Source organism: Podarcis raffonei, chromosome 16, assembly GCF_027172205.1.
Source record: "Podarcis raffonei isolate rPodRaf1 chromosome 16, rPodRaf1.pri, whole genome shotgun sequence".
Classification (NCBI taxonomy): domain Eukaryota; kingdom Metazoa; phylum Chordata; class Lepidosauria; order Squamata; family Lacertidae; genus Podarcis; species Podarcis raffonei.
Window position 1 is genome coordinate 4,921,374 of NC_070617.1, and position 14,022 is coordinate 4,935,395.

Here is a 14,022-nt window from a genome sequence, read left to right on the forward strand (position 1 = left end):
CTAATTTGTGCTTCCTGAAAACATAAGCAGATTGAAACACAGCATTCCTACAAAATTCACATTACTCTGAATATTTCAGGGTAGCTGTCCAACCCAAAAGTGTGCAGCTATTAGTGAAAACAATGTGAAAACAAAGCTACGTTATATTATGGGAAATTGCTTGCAAAAATGCACTTTTTTTTGCAAAATTGTTCACAAATACGCATGTGTTATACAACCGGCATTGGTATTATTAATTCACATCACAAATTTTGGACCGTGGTTCTTTGGCGACTGTCAATTTCATGCATTTTAACGGCAGGCACGCCTATTCTTTAACCATTACTTGAGGCATCCAAGCAAAGCTTTACTTAATGCCCTAGGTAAGGTGGAATGTTTGTAGCACACTTTTCTTTTTTTCCTTTAAAAATGGGAATGTAAGAACACAAATATTCTGATTTTAATAAGCTATAAAAATTAAGCTATAATGATTTGGACTGCAGGTATTCAAGGGTTTTGCAAACTGTCCTTATTGAAAAAAAATTCAGAAAGTGAAAATATCTAAACCAGCAGAGTTCGAATGATCTATCTATCATCTATCTATCTATCTATCTATCTATCTATCTATCTATCTATCATCTATCTCTTGGGCTTTATTTTAATTATTACACAAATACTGAGGCACATGGTCGCTCGGTACTGTATATGTAAATATCTGGCTCATGTAAGCCTATGCAGAACATTTATTCTTAAACAATGAAAGAATGCACAGGTGGATAATACTTTTATTTTTATATATCTTTATTATTTGCAAAGGGAATCTTTGCATTGTACTTTTGTCCTCCCAGGCTTTGTGGTTTACATTTTTTATTATTTGTTTTCTCTTTTTTTGTTATCTTTGCACTTTTTTGTTAATCAATAACATATCATGATAGACAGATCGATAGATGATAGATAGATAGATAGATAGATAGATAGATAGATGATAGAAAGATATAACATGTTCAAAAAATATACATTTACTGAAGCTGTATTAGATATAACAAACTATGAATATTTAAATGATTTTTCTGAAAACTATTGAAGACATTTTTGTTTTTACAAGTTTTCCTGCCTGGGCGAAAGCCTCTCCCTGCCTTAGGGGTTATTCTGTATTGTTTTTAAACCTAACTTTATTGTGTGTACTGTTTTAAAAACTAATTCAACTTGGTTTTATGTAAATCACATAAAACGCCTGCTGTTTCTTGAGGTTTTCCTGAACATAAGCAACTGATGTGAGAAGAAACCTTTAAAGAGATCCTATTTAAAAAGCAAAAATTGTACATACTATGCAGAAGGGACAGAATCATCGCTGCAAAATGCAAGAGCATCTCAGAGGCTCCTTCAGCTTCTGAACTGTGAAGCAGATCTGGTCATTATCGGGGTGGGTTCCTGGTTCCTGGTGCTTCTGATGCCTTTTTCATTTCCTGCTGACAGAGGCTCTGCAGAAGCTTCTTTTCAAAAACACACACAAGCAGAGGTTGCTTATAAAGGCACAAAGAACTCCCACCAGCTGCTTTCCTTTAAGAATAATAATAAATTTTTATTTATACACCACCCTCCCCGGTTCAAAAACTGGGCTCAAGGCGGCTAACAACAAATTTAAAACACTTATTTATAAAAGCAGCATAAAATACGATATAAAAACATAACAATAAAATTCAAAAATCAAAAATCAATTAGATAATCCCCAGGGCTAGCTGGCTGAATTGGTCCTACTTGGGCCAGTGAGGAGACCAGGGGAGAATTAGCTGTGGGGTCTCAGAGCAGGTGATCTTCATAAAAGGGGAGGGGGAAGGAAGAGAAGGGAAATGAAAGATCAGGCTGAATTCAAATTAAAGGCCAGGCGAAATAGCTCTGACTTACAGGCCCGATGGAAGGAGGTTAAATCCTGCAGGGCCCTAGTCTCATGGGACAGAGCATTCCACCAGGTTGGGGCCATCACTGAAAAGGCCCTGGCCCTGGTGGAAGATAGTCTGACTTCCTTAGGGCCCGGGACCTCTAAACTATGGTTATTCATGGACTTTAAGGTCCTCTGAGAGGCATACCAGGAGAGGCGGTCCCGTAGGTATGAGGGCTCTAAGCCACAAAGGGCTTTAAAGATCAAGACCAGCACCTTGAACCTGACCCTATACTCCACCAGGAACTTTGCAAGTTCTGGGACTCAGAGACACAGCGAATGCCATGCAGGATGTGCATTTGCCCAGGAATCAATAGGTGGGAAACCAGATCCCTTGCCAACTCATTGTGAAAATATGGCAATCAATCGCTAATGAACTGGCATCCCCAAACAGCTGACAGGCAATCTTCCCTCCAGACTAGGCACCCAAATTCTGAAACCAGCAGGGTGACTTGACTTGACTGCTGAACAAACTTGGAGCAGAACACACACATGCACACACAAATATCTAGAAAGCAGCAGAGAAGCAAGAGATTTGGAAAACCTAAAACTGTCCTGGAATAAGGCCAGTGATCTGTTGACCAGCAAAGGATTCAAAGGTGAATTAGTGAGACAGCCCCCACCACTGACTTTTCTCTGTGCTGCCCATCAAGATATTTCAACGCCCACATGGAAGTGGTTTCTCTACAAGAAGCCAGCGCCACATTAGATTTTATTCCACTAAAGCTGCTGCACATTCGATGTGGGCTTTGGGCTTCCGGCTGCTGCAATGCCGCTGACCACGTACCTCTTTTTATTCTCCGCAGGTAAAATTTCTTCTGGTGCTTTTATCTGACTCTTAACTCTTGGGGTGCTTCCAGAGAAACCCTGTTTGTTGAGCATTCATCCCGATTTGTTTGCACAAAAGGGAGGTTAGACTACGTTGTCTATTTCTTGCGTTTCAGTTCTGATTTGTCTGCAACATCACTCCAGGCAATAGTTTCCCTACGCTTCTCATCACTTTCCTTACTGTAATATGTTTTATGGGTCTGGGGGGGGGGCAGTGTTGTTGTGCAATAATGCAAAATCTGCTCTAATTGTAACCTAGATTTGCCAGGATGGGACTGAATCCCACCCACAAATCAAGGAGATTCTGGAAGCGGTCTGAGCACCTGAGAAACTTGGTGGGTTGAATATTTAGGCGCTCTGAAGCTTTCTGCAGATTAGGTAAAATATTTTCCACCTTCTCCTTTAGCAAGTGTCTTGTTCCAGGGCTTCAGTTGCAGGACAGTGTAGGGATCCTCAAACAGCGTGATGTCTCCTTCAATGTCTTCTTGCAGGAAAGGCCAGTGAGAAACAGCAACTGTTAATGGCCCTTGTGGTCTGTCTCCTCCACAGTTTTTCCAGCACACTTACAGATCCTGTATCCGACCCGGCGGTTCCTGTTCGTGGATATTGGTGAGACGGCACAGATCTCGTGTACTTCTACAGAAAATATTGAAGACAATGCATTATCATTCAGCTGGTACAAAAGAAGAGAACACGGAATGCCAATTTTAATCAAGAGCTGCGATGTTAGAAAACCCGGAGACAGATTTGCTTGCAAAGTTAATCCTAACCGTCGAAATGCCATACTGGAGATCCTTGATGTGCAGAGGTCTGATTCTGGCCGTTATTTCTGTACCCAAGCAATTTCTAGTGGCTTGCATTTCAGCAATGCAACATCTTCACTGATTGTTGGAGGTAAGAGATCAGGGCAGACTGAGGTTTGCAGTGGCACTACTCATGTCAATGGCAGATTTCAGTTTGTTAATTTTAAAGCCAGTGGGGCAAACAATAAGCCCTTTGTTCGTTCCCTGGATAGGCAGAGCCCAATTTCCTACCAAGAGATGGAGTCAGGAAGAACGAGAATGGTGCAATTGCATTTTATTATGCCGCAAACCCGGAAGTGAGTGTTCTGGTTTTCAAACATTCTTTGGAACCTGAACGTCTGACAGGGCTTCCGTGTCTTCTGATTAGCTGCAGGAGCTTCCTGCAGCCAATCGGAAGCCGCGCCTTGGTTTCCGAATGTTTTAGAAGTTGAACAGACTTCCGGAACAGATTCCATTCAGCTTCCAAGGTATACTAACCCCAAGATCAGAGGCAGCCTGTATGTAAATCAGCTCCTCTTCCCAGACTTCTCCCTCTGGCCACCCATCACTGTCCCACCACCAGTCCCTGAGCTCTGAGCTTTTTTCCCACTTGGGGGTTCCCCAGTTGCGCCCCCCCATTCATCTGCCTCCAACCAGTCTATGACATCCAGAAACATTACTGACCATGGAGGCAGATCATCGCCATTCATGCTGAACTAGACCTTTCGGTTGATCTTTGTAATTTTCAAAAGCGCAGTGCCAGGGCAGAAATCTGAAACGCGCCTCTTCCTCCGAGATTGTTCTTACTGTGCCCCTTGCTTTGTTTTCTTCATCAGACAGTTATACTCCAAGCACCCGGGTGATGCTTTTGCAGCCCTCTAACCAAGACCCAGATTCTCAGCTCAAGAACCAACTTGTTTGTGTGGTCCATGGTGTGTCCAACTTAGTCCAGGTGTCCTGGGACATCCCGGGATATTGGGCAGATATTGAGCAGGTTTTTGTGTGCTGTTGTTTGAAACTTGCTAGGGGCCTATGGAAGGTTTGCAAGTGGACTGGGTGTATATTAAATAAGCAAGAAGCGCATTTGACATCTGCTGAGCCACTCACCTAAGTCGTCAAAGTGCAAGTAGATAAATAGGTACCGCTCCGGCAGGAAGGTAAACGGCGTTTCCGTGCGCTGCTCTGGTTCACCAGAAGCGGCTCAGTCCTGCTGGCCACATGACCCAGAAGCTGTACGCCGGCTCCCTCGGCCAATAAAGCGAGATGAGCGCTGCAACCCCAGAGTCAGACACAACTGGACCTAATGGTCAGGGGTCCCTTTACCTTTAGGGGCCTATGGCAGGTTTGCAAGTGGACTGGGTGTATATTAAATGAACAAGAGCATTTGACATCTGCTGAGCCACTCACCTAAGACGATCAGCCTCATCCCACTCAGGAAGGTGAATTTCTGAGCCTTAGCTCCAACACAGTAATACACCCCAGAATCTCTTCCCTGGATGTTGTGTCGGGTCAGATTCACTTGGCTTGAGGTTTTTGTTCCTGGTTTTTGAGTGGTATAAATGTCTGCAATCTTATGCAGTCTCCCTTCCTGTTCCTCTTTGTACCAGCTCACTACCGACACAAAAGTCCCTTCTGGAATGTTGCAGCTGATGTTGACAGTGGCTCCAGGAGGTGCTGAGATCCTTGCCAGGTGATCCTCTGTGATTTCAGTGATCCTCCGTGATCCAGCAGCTGCAACAGGGAAGCAAAGGGATGTGTGGTTGGTCCTATTTGGTTGGTCCCACTAAACTGAAAACCAAGATGACCACCCCATGACTATAAAATGTTTCTTTTAAAATAGGGTGCATATGACAGACCTGTTTGCTGCTTCTCCCTTTACCTGCCCCTGTCTAGGTTGTCACTTGAGGGAGGGTAAGTTACAGAAGGATTACTAAATCTTAAGAAAAATATGCACACACACAAAAAATGACATGTTGAATTTTTCAACTTTCAACTTCAAAAAGAGTGGTGCTGAAAAGTTGTAACATAACTTGAGAATACAAAAGATATTTAGGTTAAATTAATATAATTTAGTTTTGCTTGATAAGTAAAATAATCGCCAAGCACTTGCAGTTATATTTATTATTATGAATTATTTTCTGCTGCTGCTGCTAATTCAGCATTACTTGACATTTTCAGAAGGAAAAATTAATATTATCTGGTTTTCCGAAAGCAGTTTATATGCTTCTTCATCAGATGTAGCCTTACCAAGATAAATGTTGTCCGGTCACAAAAATAATGGCAGATTTGAATTCCCCACACACCAAAACATAGTTTGCAAAATTTAAGTTTTACCCCCTAAAATGAGATGCACTGCTAAAACGTAAAATTTTTACGTTAAATAATTAGCAACTACTGTAATTCCAAGCAGATTTCTTGTGGGGAGCAATTGCCCTGCCAAAGAAATGTGCTTAAGAAACTTTATAAACTGAAAGCTGCAAAAAGAAAACCAACCTCCTTTTTGCTCCTCTGGGAAGGAGACATGTCAATCAAGTTCCTAAACCAGGTTCCAAATAAGAAACTTCAAATATTTATTCAATGTGCGCAGAGATAAATATGCTTTACTGATTACTGAAACTGAATCAGTAGATTGTACTATATAGAATTAAAGATGTGGTTCTTTTTGCCAAATTAAAAAAAATGGCATCATGAAAATAAGAAACACTCATCGTTTAATTGAAGCGCATCTTGCTATTTGTCAAGACTGCTGAAGGTTTCGGATGGGAGAGAAGTTTGTTCAGCTTTCATTTCAATGGGAACCAACCTAATTTGCGCTTCCTGAAAACATAAGCAGATTGAAACACAGCATTCCTACAAAATTCACATTACTCTGAATATTTCAGGGTAGCTGTCCAACCCAAAAGTGTGCAGCTATTAGTGAAAACAATGTGAAAACAAAGCTACGTTATGTTATGGGAAATTGCTTGCAAAAAGGCACTTTTTTTTGCAAAATTGTTCACAAATACGCATGTGTTATACAACTGGCATTGGTATTATTAATTCACATCACAAATTTTGGACCGTGGTTCTTTGGCGACTGTCAATTTCATGCATTTTAACGGCAGGCACGCCTATTCTTTAACCATTACTTGAGGCATCCAAGCAAAGCTTTACTTAATGCCCTAGGTAAGGTGGAATGTTTGTAGCACACTTTTCTTTTTTTCCTTTAAAAATGGGAATGTAAGAACACAAATATTCTGATTTTAATAAGCTATAAAAATTAAGCTATAATGATTTGGACTGCAGGTATTCAAGGGTTTTGCAAACTGTCCTTATTGAAAAAAAATTCAGAAAGTGAAAATATCTAAACCAGCAGAGTTCGAATGATCTATCTATCATCTATCTATCTATCTATCTATCATCTATCTATATCTATCTATCTATCTATCTATCATCTATCTCTTGGGCTTTATTTTAATTATTACACAAATACTGAGGCACATGGTCGCTCGGTACTGTATATGTAAATATCTGGCTCATGTAAGCCTATGCAGAACATTTATTCTTAAACAATGAAAGAATGCACAGGTGGATAATACTTTTATTTTTATATATCTTTATTATTTGCAAAGGGAATCTTTGCATTGTACTTTTGTCCTCCCAGGCTTTGTGGTTTACATTTTTTATTCTTTGTTTTCGCTTTTTTTGTTATCTTTGCACTTTTTTGTTAATCAATAACATATCATGATAGATAGATAGATAGATAGAAAGAAAGATAGATGATAGAAAGATATAACATGTTCAAAAAATATACATTTACTGAAGCTGTATTAGATATAACAAACTATGAATATTTAAATGATTTTTCTGAAAACTATTGAAGACATTTTTGTTTTTACAAGTTTTCCTGCCTGGGCGAAAGCCTCTCCCTGCCTTAGGGGTTATTCTGTATTGTTTTTAAACCTAACTTTATTGTGTGTACTGTTTTAAAAACTAATTCAACTTGGTTTTATGTAAATCACATAAAACGCCTGCTGTTTCTTGAGGTTTTCCTGAACATAAGCAACTGATGTGAGAAGAAACCTTTAAAGAGATCCTATTTAAAAAGCAAAAATTGTACATACTATGCAGAAGGGACAGAATCATCGCTGCAAAATGCAAGAGCATCTCAGAGGCTCCTTCAGCTTCTGAACTGTGAAGCAGATCTGGTCATTATCGGGGTGGGTTCCTGGTTCCTGGTGCTTCTGATGCCTTTTTCATTTCCTGCTGACAGAGGCTCTGCAGAAGCTTCTTTTCAAAAACACACACAAGCAGAGGTTGCTTATAAAGGCACAAAGAACTCCCACCAGCTGCTTTCCTTTAAGAATAATAATAAATTTTTATTTATACCTCACCCTCCCCGGTTCAAAAACTGGGCTCAAGGCGGCTAACAACAAATTTAAAACACTTATTTATAAAAGCAGCATAAAATACGATATAAAAACATAACAATAAAATTCAAAAATCAAAAATCAATTAGATAATCCCCAGGGCTAGCTGGCTGAATTGGTCCTACTTGGGCCAGCGAGGAGACCAGGGGAGAATTAGCTGTGGGGTCTCAGAGCAGGTGATCTTCATAAAAGGGGAGGGGGAAGGAAGAGAAGGGAAATGAAAGATCAGGCTGAATTCAAATTAAAGGCCAGGCGAAATAGCTCTGACTTACAGGCCCGATGGAAGGAGGTTAAATCCTGCAGGGCCCTAGTCTCATGGGACAGAGCATTCCACCAGGTTGGGGCCATCACTGAAAAGGCCCTGGCCCTGGTGGAAGATAGTCTGACTTCCTTAGGGCCCGGGACCTCTAAACTATGGTTATTCATGGACTTTAAGGTCCTCTGAGAGGCATACCAGGAGAGGCGGTCCCGTAGGTACGAGGGCTCTAAGCCACAAAGGGCTTTAAAGATCAAGACCAGCACCTTGAACCTGACCCTATACTCCACCAGGAACTTTGCAAGTTCTGGGACTCAGAGACACAGCGAATGCCATGCAGGATGTGCATTTGCCCAGGAATCAATAGGTGGGAAACCAGATCCCTTGCCAACTCATTGTGAAAATATGGCGATCAGTCGCTAACAAACTGGCGTCCCCAAATAGCTGACAGGCAATCTTCTCTCCAGACTAGGCACCCAAATTCTGAAACCAGCAGGGTGACTTGACTTGACTGCTGAACAAACTTGGAGCAGAACACACACATGCACACACAAATATCTGGAAAGCAGCAGAGAAGCAAGAGATTTGGAAAACCTAAAACTGTCCTGGAATAAGGCCAGTGATCTGTTGACCAGCAAAGGATTCAAAGGTGAATTAGTGAGACAGCCCCCACCACTGACTTTTCTCTGTGCTGCCCATCAAGATATTTCAACGCCCACATGGAAGTGGTTTCTCTGCAAGAAGCCAGCGCCACATTAGATTTTATTCCACTAAAGCTGCTGCACATTCGATGTGGGCTTTGGGCTTCCGGCTGCTGCAATGCCGCTGACCGCGTACCTCTTTTTATTCTCCGCAGGTAAAATTTCTTCTGATGCTTTTATCTGATTCTTAACTCTTGGGGTGTTTCCAGACAAACCCTGTTTGTTGAGCATTCATCCCGATTTGTTTGCACAAAAGGGAGGTTAGACTACGTTGTCTATTTCTTGCGTTTCAGTTCTGATTTGTCTGCAACATCACTCCAAGCAATAGTTTCCCTACGCTTCTCATCACTTTCCTTACTGTAATATGTTTTATGGGTCTTGGGGGGGCAGTGTTGTTGTGCAATAATGCAAAATCTGCTCTAATTGTAACCTAGATTTGCCAGGATAGGACTGAATCCCACCCACAAATCAAGGAGATCCTGGAAGCGGTCTGAGCATCTGAGAAACTTGGTGGGTTGAATATTTATGCGCTCTGAAACTTTCTACAGATTACCGTATTTTTCGCTCTATAGGGCGCACCGGCCCATAGGGCGCACCTAGTTTTTTTGGGGGGAAATAAAGAAAAAAAATTATTTCCCCCCCCCCAGGCGCAGGGCTGGGGCGGGGGAAGCCCGAGCTTCCCCAGACCACAGCCCCCAGAACAGGCTGCTATCCACAAGTCTTGGGAGCCCGGCGGGAACTCCCGCCGTGCTCCGAAGGCTTGCGGATAGCTTCCTGAAGCCTGGAGAGCGGGAGGGGTCGGTGCGCACTGACCCCTCTCGCTCTCCAGGCTACAGCGAAAGCCTGCATTCGCTCCATAGGACGCACACACATTTCCCCTTCATTTTTGGAGGGGGAAAAGTGCGTCATATAGAGCGAAAAATACGGTAGTTAAAATATTTTCCACCTTCTCCTTTAGCATGTATCTTGTTTCCAGGGCTTCAATTGCAGGACAGTGTAGGGATCCCATTCCTTATTTGTATTCGTCCTTTAAAAAAGGGGTTCTATGCTCTGTGCATCTAAATGATAAAATAATAATTTAAAAACTTTCATAGCCTTGCTAGTGCTTAGAAGTCTCCAATACTGAGAGGGACATGTAGGGGCTGCCCAGGACTGATTCTGCCCCAGTCCGCTCCCTCGATGGCACGCCCACAAGGAGGTGGGTCCTCTGCAAGAAGCTGGCATCAAGTTAGACCTTCTCACTGTAGCTGCTGCACATCCGATGTGGGTTTTGAGCTTCTGGCAGCTGCGTCTTTCAACAATGCTGTGGGCTGCGTACATCGTTCTGGCCTCCACAGGTAACCTTTATTCTGCTCCTTCTACCAGACTCTTAACACTTAAAGCATGAGAAAGTCAGTGGGTTGTATATTTATGTGCTCTGAGAGTTCCTCCACACTCAGTTCAGGCAAAATACTTTCTCCTTCAGCATGTGTCTTATTTCTAGGGCTTCAGTTGCAGGACAGTGTTGTTGTTGTTTAGTTGTTTAGTCGTGTCCAACTCTTCGTGACCCCATGGACCAGAGCACGCCAGGCACTCCTGTCTTCTACTGCCTCCCGCAGTTTGGTCAGACTCATGTTGGTAGCTTCGAGAACACTGTCCCACCATCTCGTCCTCCGTCGTCCCCTTCTCCTTGTGCCCTCCATCTTTCCCAACATCAGGGTCTTTTCCAGGGAGTCTTCTCTTCTCATGAGGTGGCCAAAGTCTTGGAGCCTCAGCTTCAGGATCTGTCCTTCCAGTGAGCACTCAGGGCTGATTTCCTTCAGAATGGAGAGGTTTGATCTTCTTGCAGTCCATGGGACTCTCAAGAGTCTCCTCCAGCAGGACAGTGTAGGGATCCTCAAACAGCGTGATGTCTCCTTCAACGTCTTCTTGCAAGAAAAGCCAGAGCGAGAAACGGCAACCGTAAACGGTCCTTGTGGTCTTTCTCCTCCACAGTGTTTCCAGCACAATTGCAGATCCTGCATCCGACCCGGCGGTTCCTGTTCGTGGATATTGGGGTGACGGCACAGATCTCGTGTACTTCTACAGAAAATATTGACGACAATGCATTATCATTCAGCTGGTACAAAAGAAGAGAACATGGAATGCCGATTTTAATCAAGAGCTGCGATGTTAGAAAACCCGGAGACAGATTTGCTTGCAAAGATAATCCTAACCGTCGAAATGCCATACTGGAGATCCTTCATGTGCAGAGGTCTGATTCTGGCCAATATTTCTGTGCCCAAGCATCTTCTCGTGGCTTGCATTTCAGCAACGCAACATCTTCACTGATTGTTGGAGGTAAGAGATCAGGGCTGAGTGAGCTTTGCAGTGGCACTACTCATGTCAATGGCAGATTTCAGTTTGTTAATTTTAAAGCCACTGGGGCAAAAACTAAGCCCTTTGTTCGTTCCCCGGATAGGCAGAGCCCAATTTCCGACCAAGAGATGGAGTCCGGAAGAACGAGAAAGGTGCAATTGCATTTTATTATGCCGCAAACCTGGAAGTGAGTGTTCCGGTTTTCAAACGTTCTTTGGAACCTGAATGTATACTACCCCCAAGATCAGAGGCAGCCTGTATGTAAATCAGCTCCTCTTCCCAGACTTCTCCCTCTGGCCACCCATCCCTGTCCCACCACCAGTCCCTGAGCTCTGAGCTTTTTCCCCCCTTGGGGGGGTTCCCCAGCTGCCCCCCCCACCATTCCTCTGCCTCCAACCAGTCCATGACATCCAGAAACATTACTGACCATGGAGGCAGATCATAGCCACTGATGCTGAGCTAGACCTTTCCGTTGATCTTTGTAATTTTCAAAAGCGCAGTGCCAGGGCAGAAATCTGAAATGCGCCTCTTCCTCCGAGATTGTTCTTACTGTGCCCCTTGCTTTGTTTTCCTCACCAGACAGTTATACTCCGAGCACCCGGGTGATGCTTTTGCAGCCCTCTAACCAAGACCCAGCTCCCCGGTTCAAGAACCAACTTGTCTGTGTGGTCCTTGGCGTGTCCAACTTAGTCCAGGTGTCCTGGGACGTGCCGGGAGGTCTCCAGCAAGAGGGCCAGACCTTTTTGGCGAAAAACAGCAGTGGGTTGTTAACCTTCGTCAGTGTCCTTCACCTCCCCATGGAGTCACAATACATTGGGAGAACCATCACCTGCGAAGTCATGTTCTCATCCAGAACCATTGTGAAGAAGAGTTCCGTGTTCAATGCATGTGAGTGATTCTGCAAGCCACTGACTTTGCTACCATAAGACATAGGAACAGAGGATCTTGCCTTGTTCTGAATCAGACCCTTGGTCCATCTAGTTCAGCTAAGGAGTGGGAGAAAGACATCTGAAGGGGAAAACGTGATTTCATAGGCTTGGCCCCGATCTGGTGGAACGCTCTGTCCCAAGAGACCAGGGCCCTGCGGGACTTGACATCTTTCTGCAGGGCCTGCAAGATGGAGCTGTTCCGCCAGGCCTTTGGCCAAGGCACAATCTGACCCCTTCCTTTGGTAATCCTCACAGAACTCTAGGCCAATGGTTGCCATTACGGTAATTTGATTCTGAATTGATTTTAGAATGAATTGATTTTAGAATACTGTGTTACTCTTATTGTTGTTAGCTGCTCTGAGCCCAGCTTCGGCTGGGGAGGGCGGGATATAATTTTTTTAAAAAAATTATTATTATTATTATTATTATTATTACTATGGTAGAGTTGGAAGGGACCCTGTGGATCATCTATCCCAACCCTCTGCAATGTAGGAATATTCTGCTGTCTCATACAGGGATTGAACCCGAAACCTTGGCATTATCAACACCGTGCTCTAGCCAGCTGAGCTATGAGCTTAGTGGCAGAATGGGGTGAGACGGGGAAGCTCTAGGGAGTTAATATGGGGGAATGGTGGGGGACTGGCAAGCAGGGTGGACAAGGGTGCAGCGCCTATTAGTACAATATAAATAAATATAGAGAACGGCATCGTGCCACAGCTGTGTCAAACACCACCGGTGCCAGAGCTGCAGAAAAATGTTTGTGTATCAGTCACTGTCTCCGAGGCTGGTGGTATAAACAAGGAGCTAGAGAAACTGTTAAGACTTCTCTGTCCAGAGAAGGAAGTCCTAAGACAACTGATATGATGTTTCTTATCTTTGTAAAATTTCCCCTGTAGATGCAGAGATTCCTCAGTGCCTCTTCAGATATACGTGGGTCCTGGATACACTGGCGTTGCTGCTGCTTCCCCTAAACTTCCTTTGGATTCGATTCTACCCTTCCAACTCCTAAACGGCATCAGGAATCACATCCGAGGAAAAACTTAAAGGAGGACAACATGGCGCTTTATGCAGAAGGAAATCCACAGAATGATTAGGAGGGTTTATATAATATCCTAGGAGGTGGGCAGAAGTTAGACCGCCGTATAACTGAATATATTTACATGTTGTCTGTATCTTGATTGCCCAGGCTGCAAGGTGCAATGCTGGAAGTTGAAGCAAACAAATAAGCGTCATTTTCACATGTTGCAGGACGGGTATGGAATCGTTCCCCCTGTCAGGAATTTTAGCCGTGTGTGTCCAGGGTTGCAGCAAGAGAGGCTTGGCATTACAAGGATTCCTCAGGTGGTGTTATAGGAATTCTAAGGTTATATATATATATATATATATATATATATATATATATATATACACACACACACATTTATAAATGTACAAGGCAAACACATATGTAAATATATAAACCACATGTCTGAAATAGTACAGGAGAGCAACCCTGAAGCCATTTTGACTCTTCTCTGCAGTTGAGGAAGGAAATGGGAAAACCTCCCCATTGTCTCTTTGCTCACAAATCCTGTCTTAAAGGGTGCATTGGTGTATGAATAGGGTGAGCCTGTGACCTGGATTCACGAACTGAGTATTTGCTCTTTGCATTTAAGTTCCTCAGGAAAGCTGCGTTTTCACAATAAAATAAAGAATTTTATCATTCATTGTTTTTACTTTATTATATTTTTTATCCCACCTTTTCCTCCAACGAGCCCAAGGTGGTGTGCCTGTCAGGGATGATTTTGCTGTGTTTCCTACTTTGGAGGGGTCCTTTTCGAACCCTACGGCTCTGTGATTCTATCAACATCCCAATTTGTGCT

The 14,022-nt window shown here is 43.3% G+C and overlaps 1 protein-coding gene across 2 annotated transcripts; it reads left to right on the forward strand.

Annotated features, from left to right (window-relative positions):
- The first annotated feature begins 3,303 nt into the window (after positions 1–3,303).
- On the forward strand, positions 3,304–13,517 carry LOC128404102 (uncharacterized). 2 transcript variants are annotated; one of them, XM_053369416.1, is made up of 3 exons: positions 3,304–3,640; positions 11,811–12,119; positions 13,057–13,517. In XM_053369416.1, the coding sequence occupies exons 1-3, from the start codon at positions 3,445–3,447 to the stop codon at positions 13,167–13,169; spliced, it is 618 nt and encodes a 205-aa protein (XP_053225391.1). In that variant the 5' UTR covers positions 3,304–3,444; the 3' UTR covers positions 13,170–13,517. The 2 variants fall into 2 exon arrangements, with proteins under 2 accessions (XP_053225391.1, XP_053225390.1); XM_053369415.1 differs by lacking the exon at positions 3,304–3,640 and adding an exon at positions 10,985–11,213.
- The last annotated feature ends 505 nt before the right edge of the window (positions 13,518–14,022 follow it).

What these genes read in the sequence shown, in the direction of transcription:
- LOC128404102 (XM_053369416.1), top strand. Translation starts at nt 3,445, where the DNA reads ATGCCAATTTTAATCAAGAGCTGCGATGTTAGAAAACCCGGAGACAGA. An exon ending in ATCTTCACTGATTGTTGGAG is followed by an intron (nt 3,641 to 11,810) that starts GTAAGAGATCAG and finishes TTTCCTCACCAG; the next exon opens with ACAGTTATACTCCGAGCACC. An exon ending in GAGTTCCGTGTTCAATGCAT is followed by an intron (nt 12,120 to 13,056) that starts GTGAGTGATTCT and finishes TTTCCCCTGTAG; the next exon opens with ATGCAGAGATTCCTCAGTGC.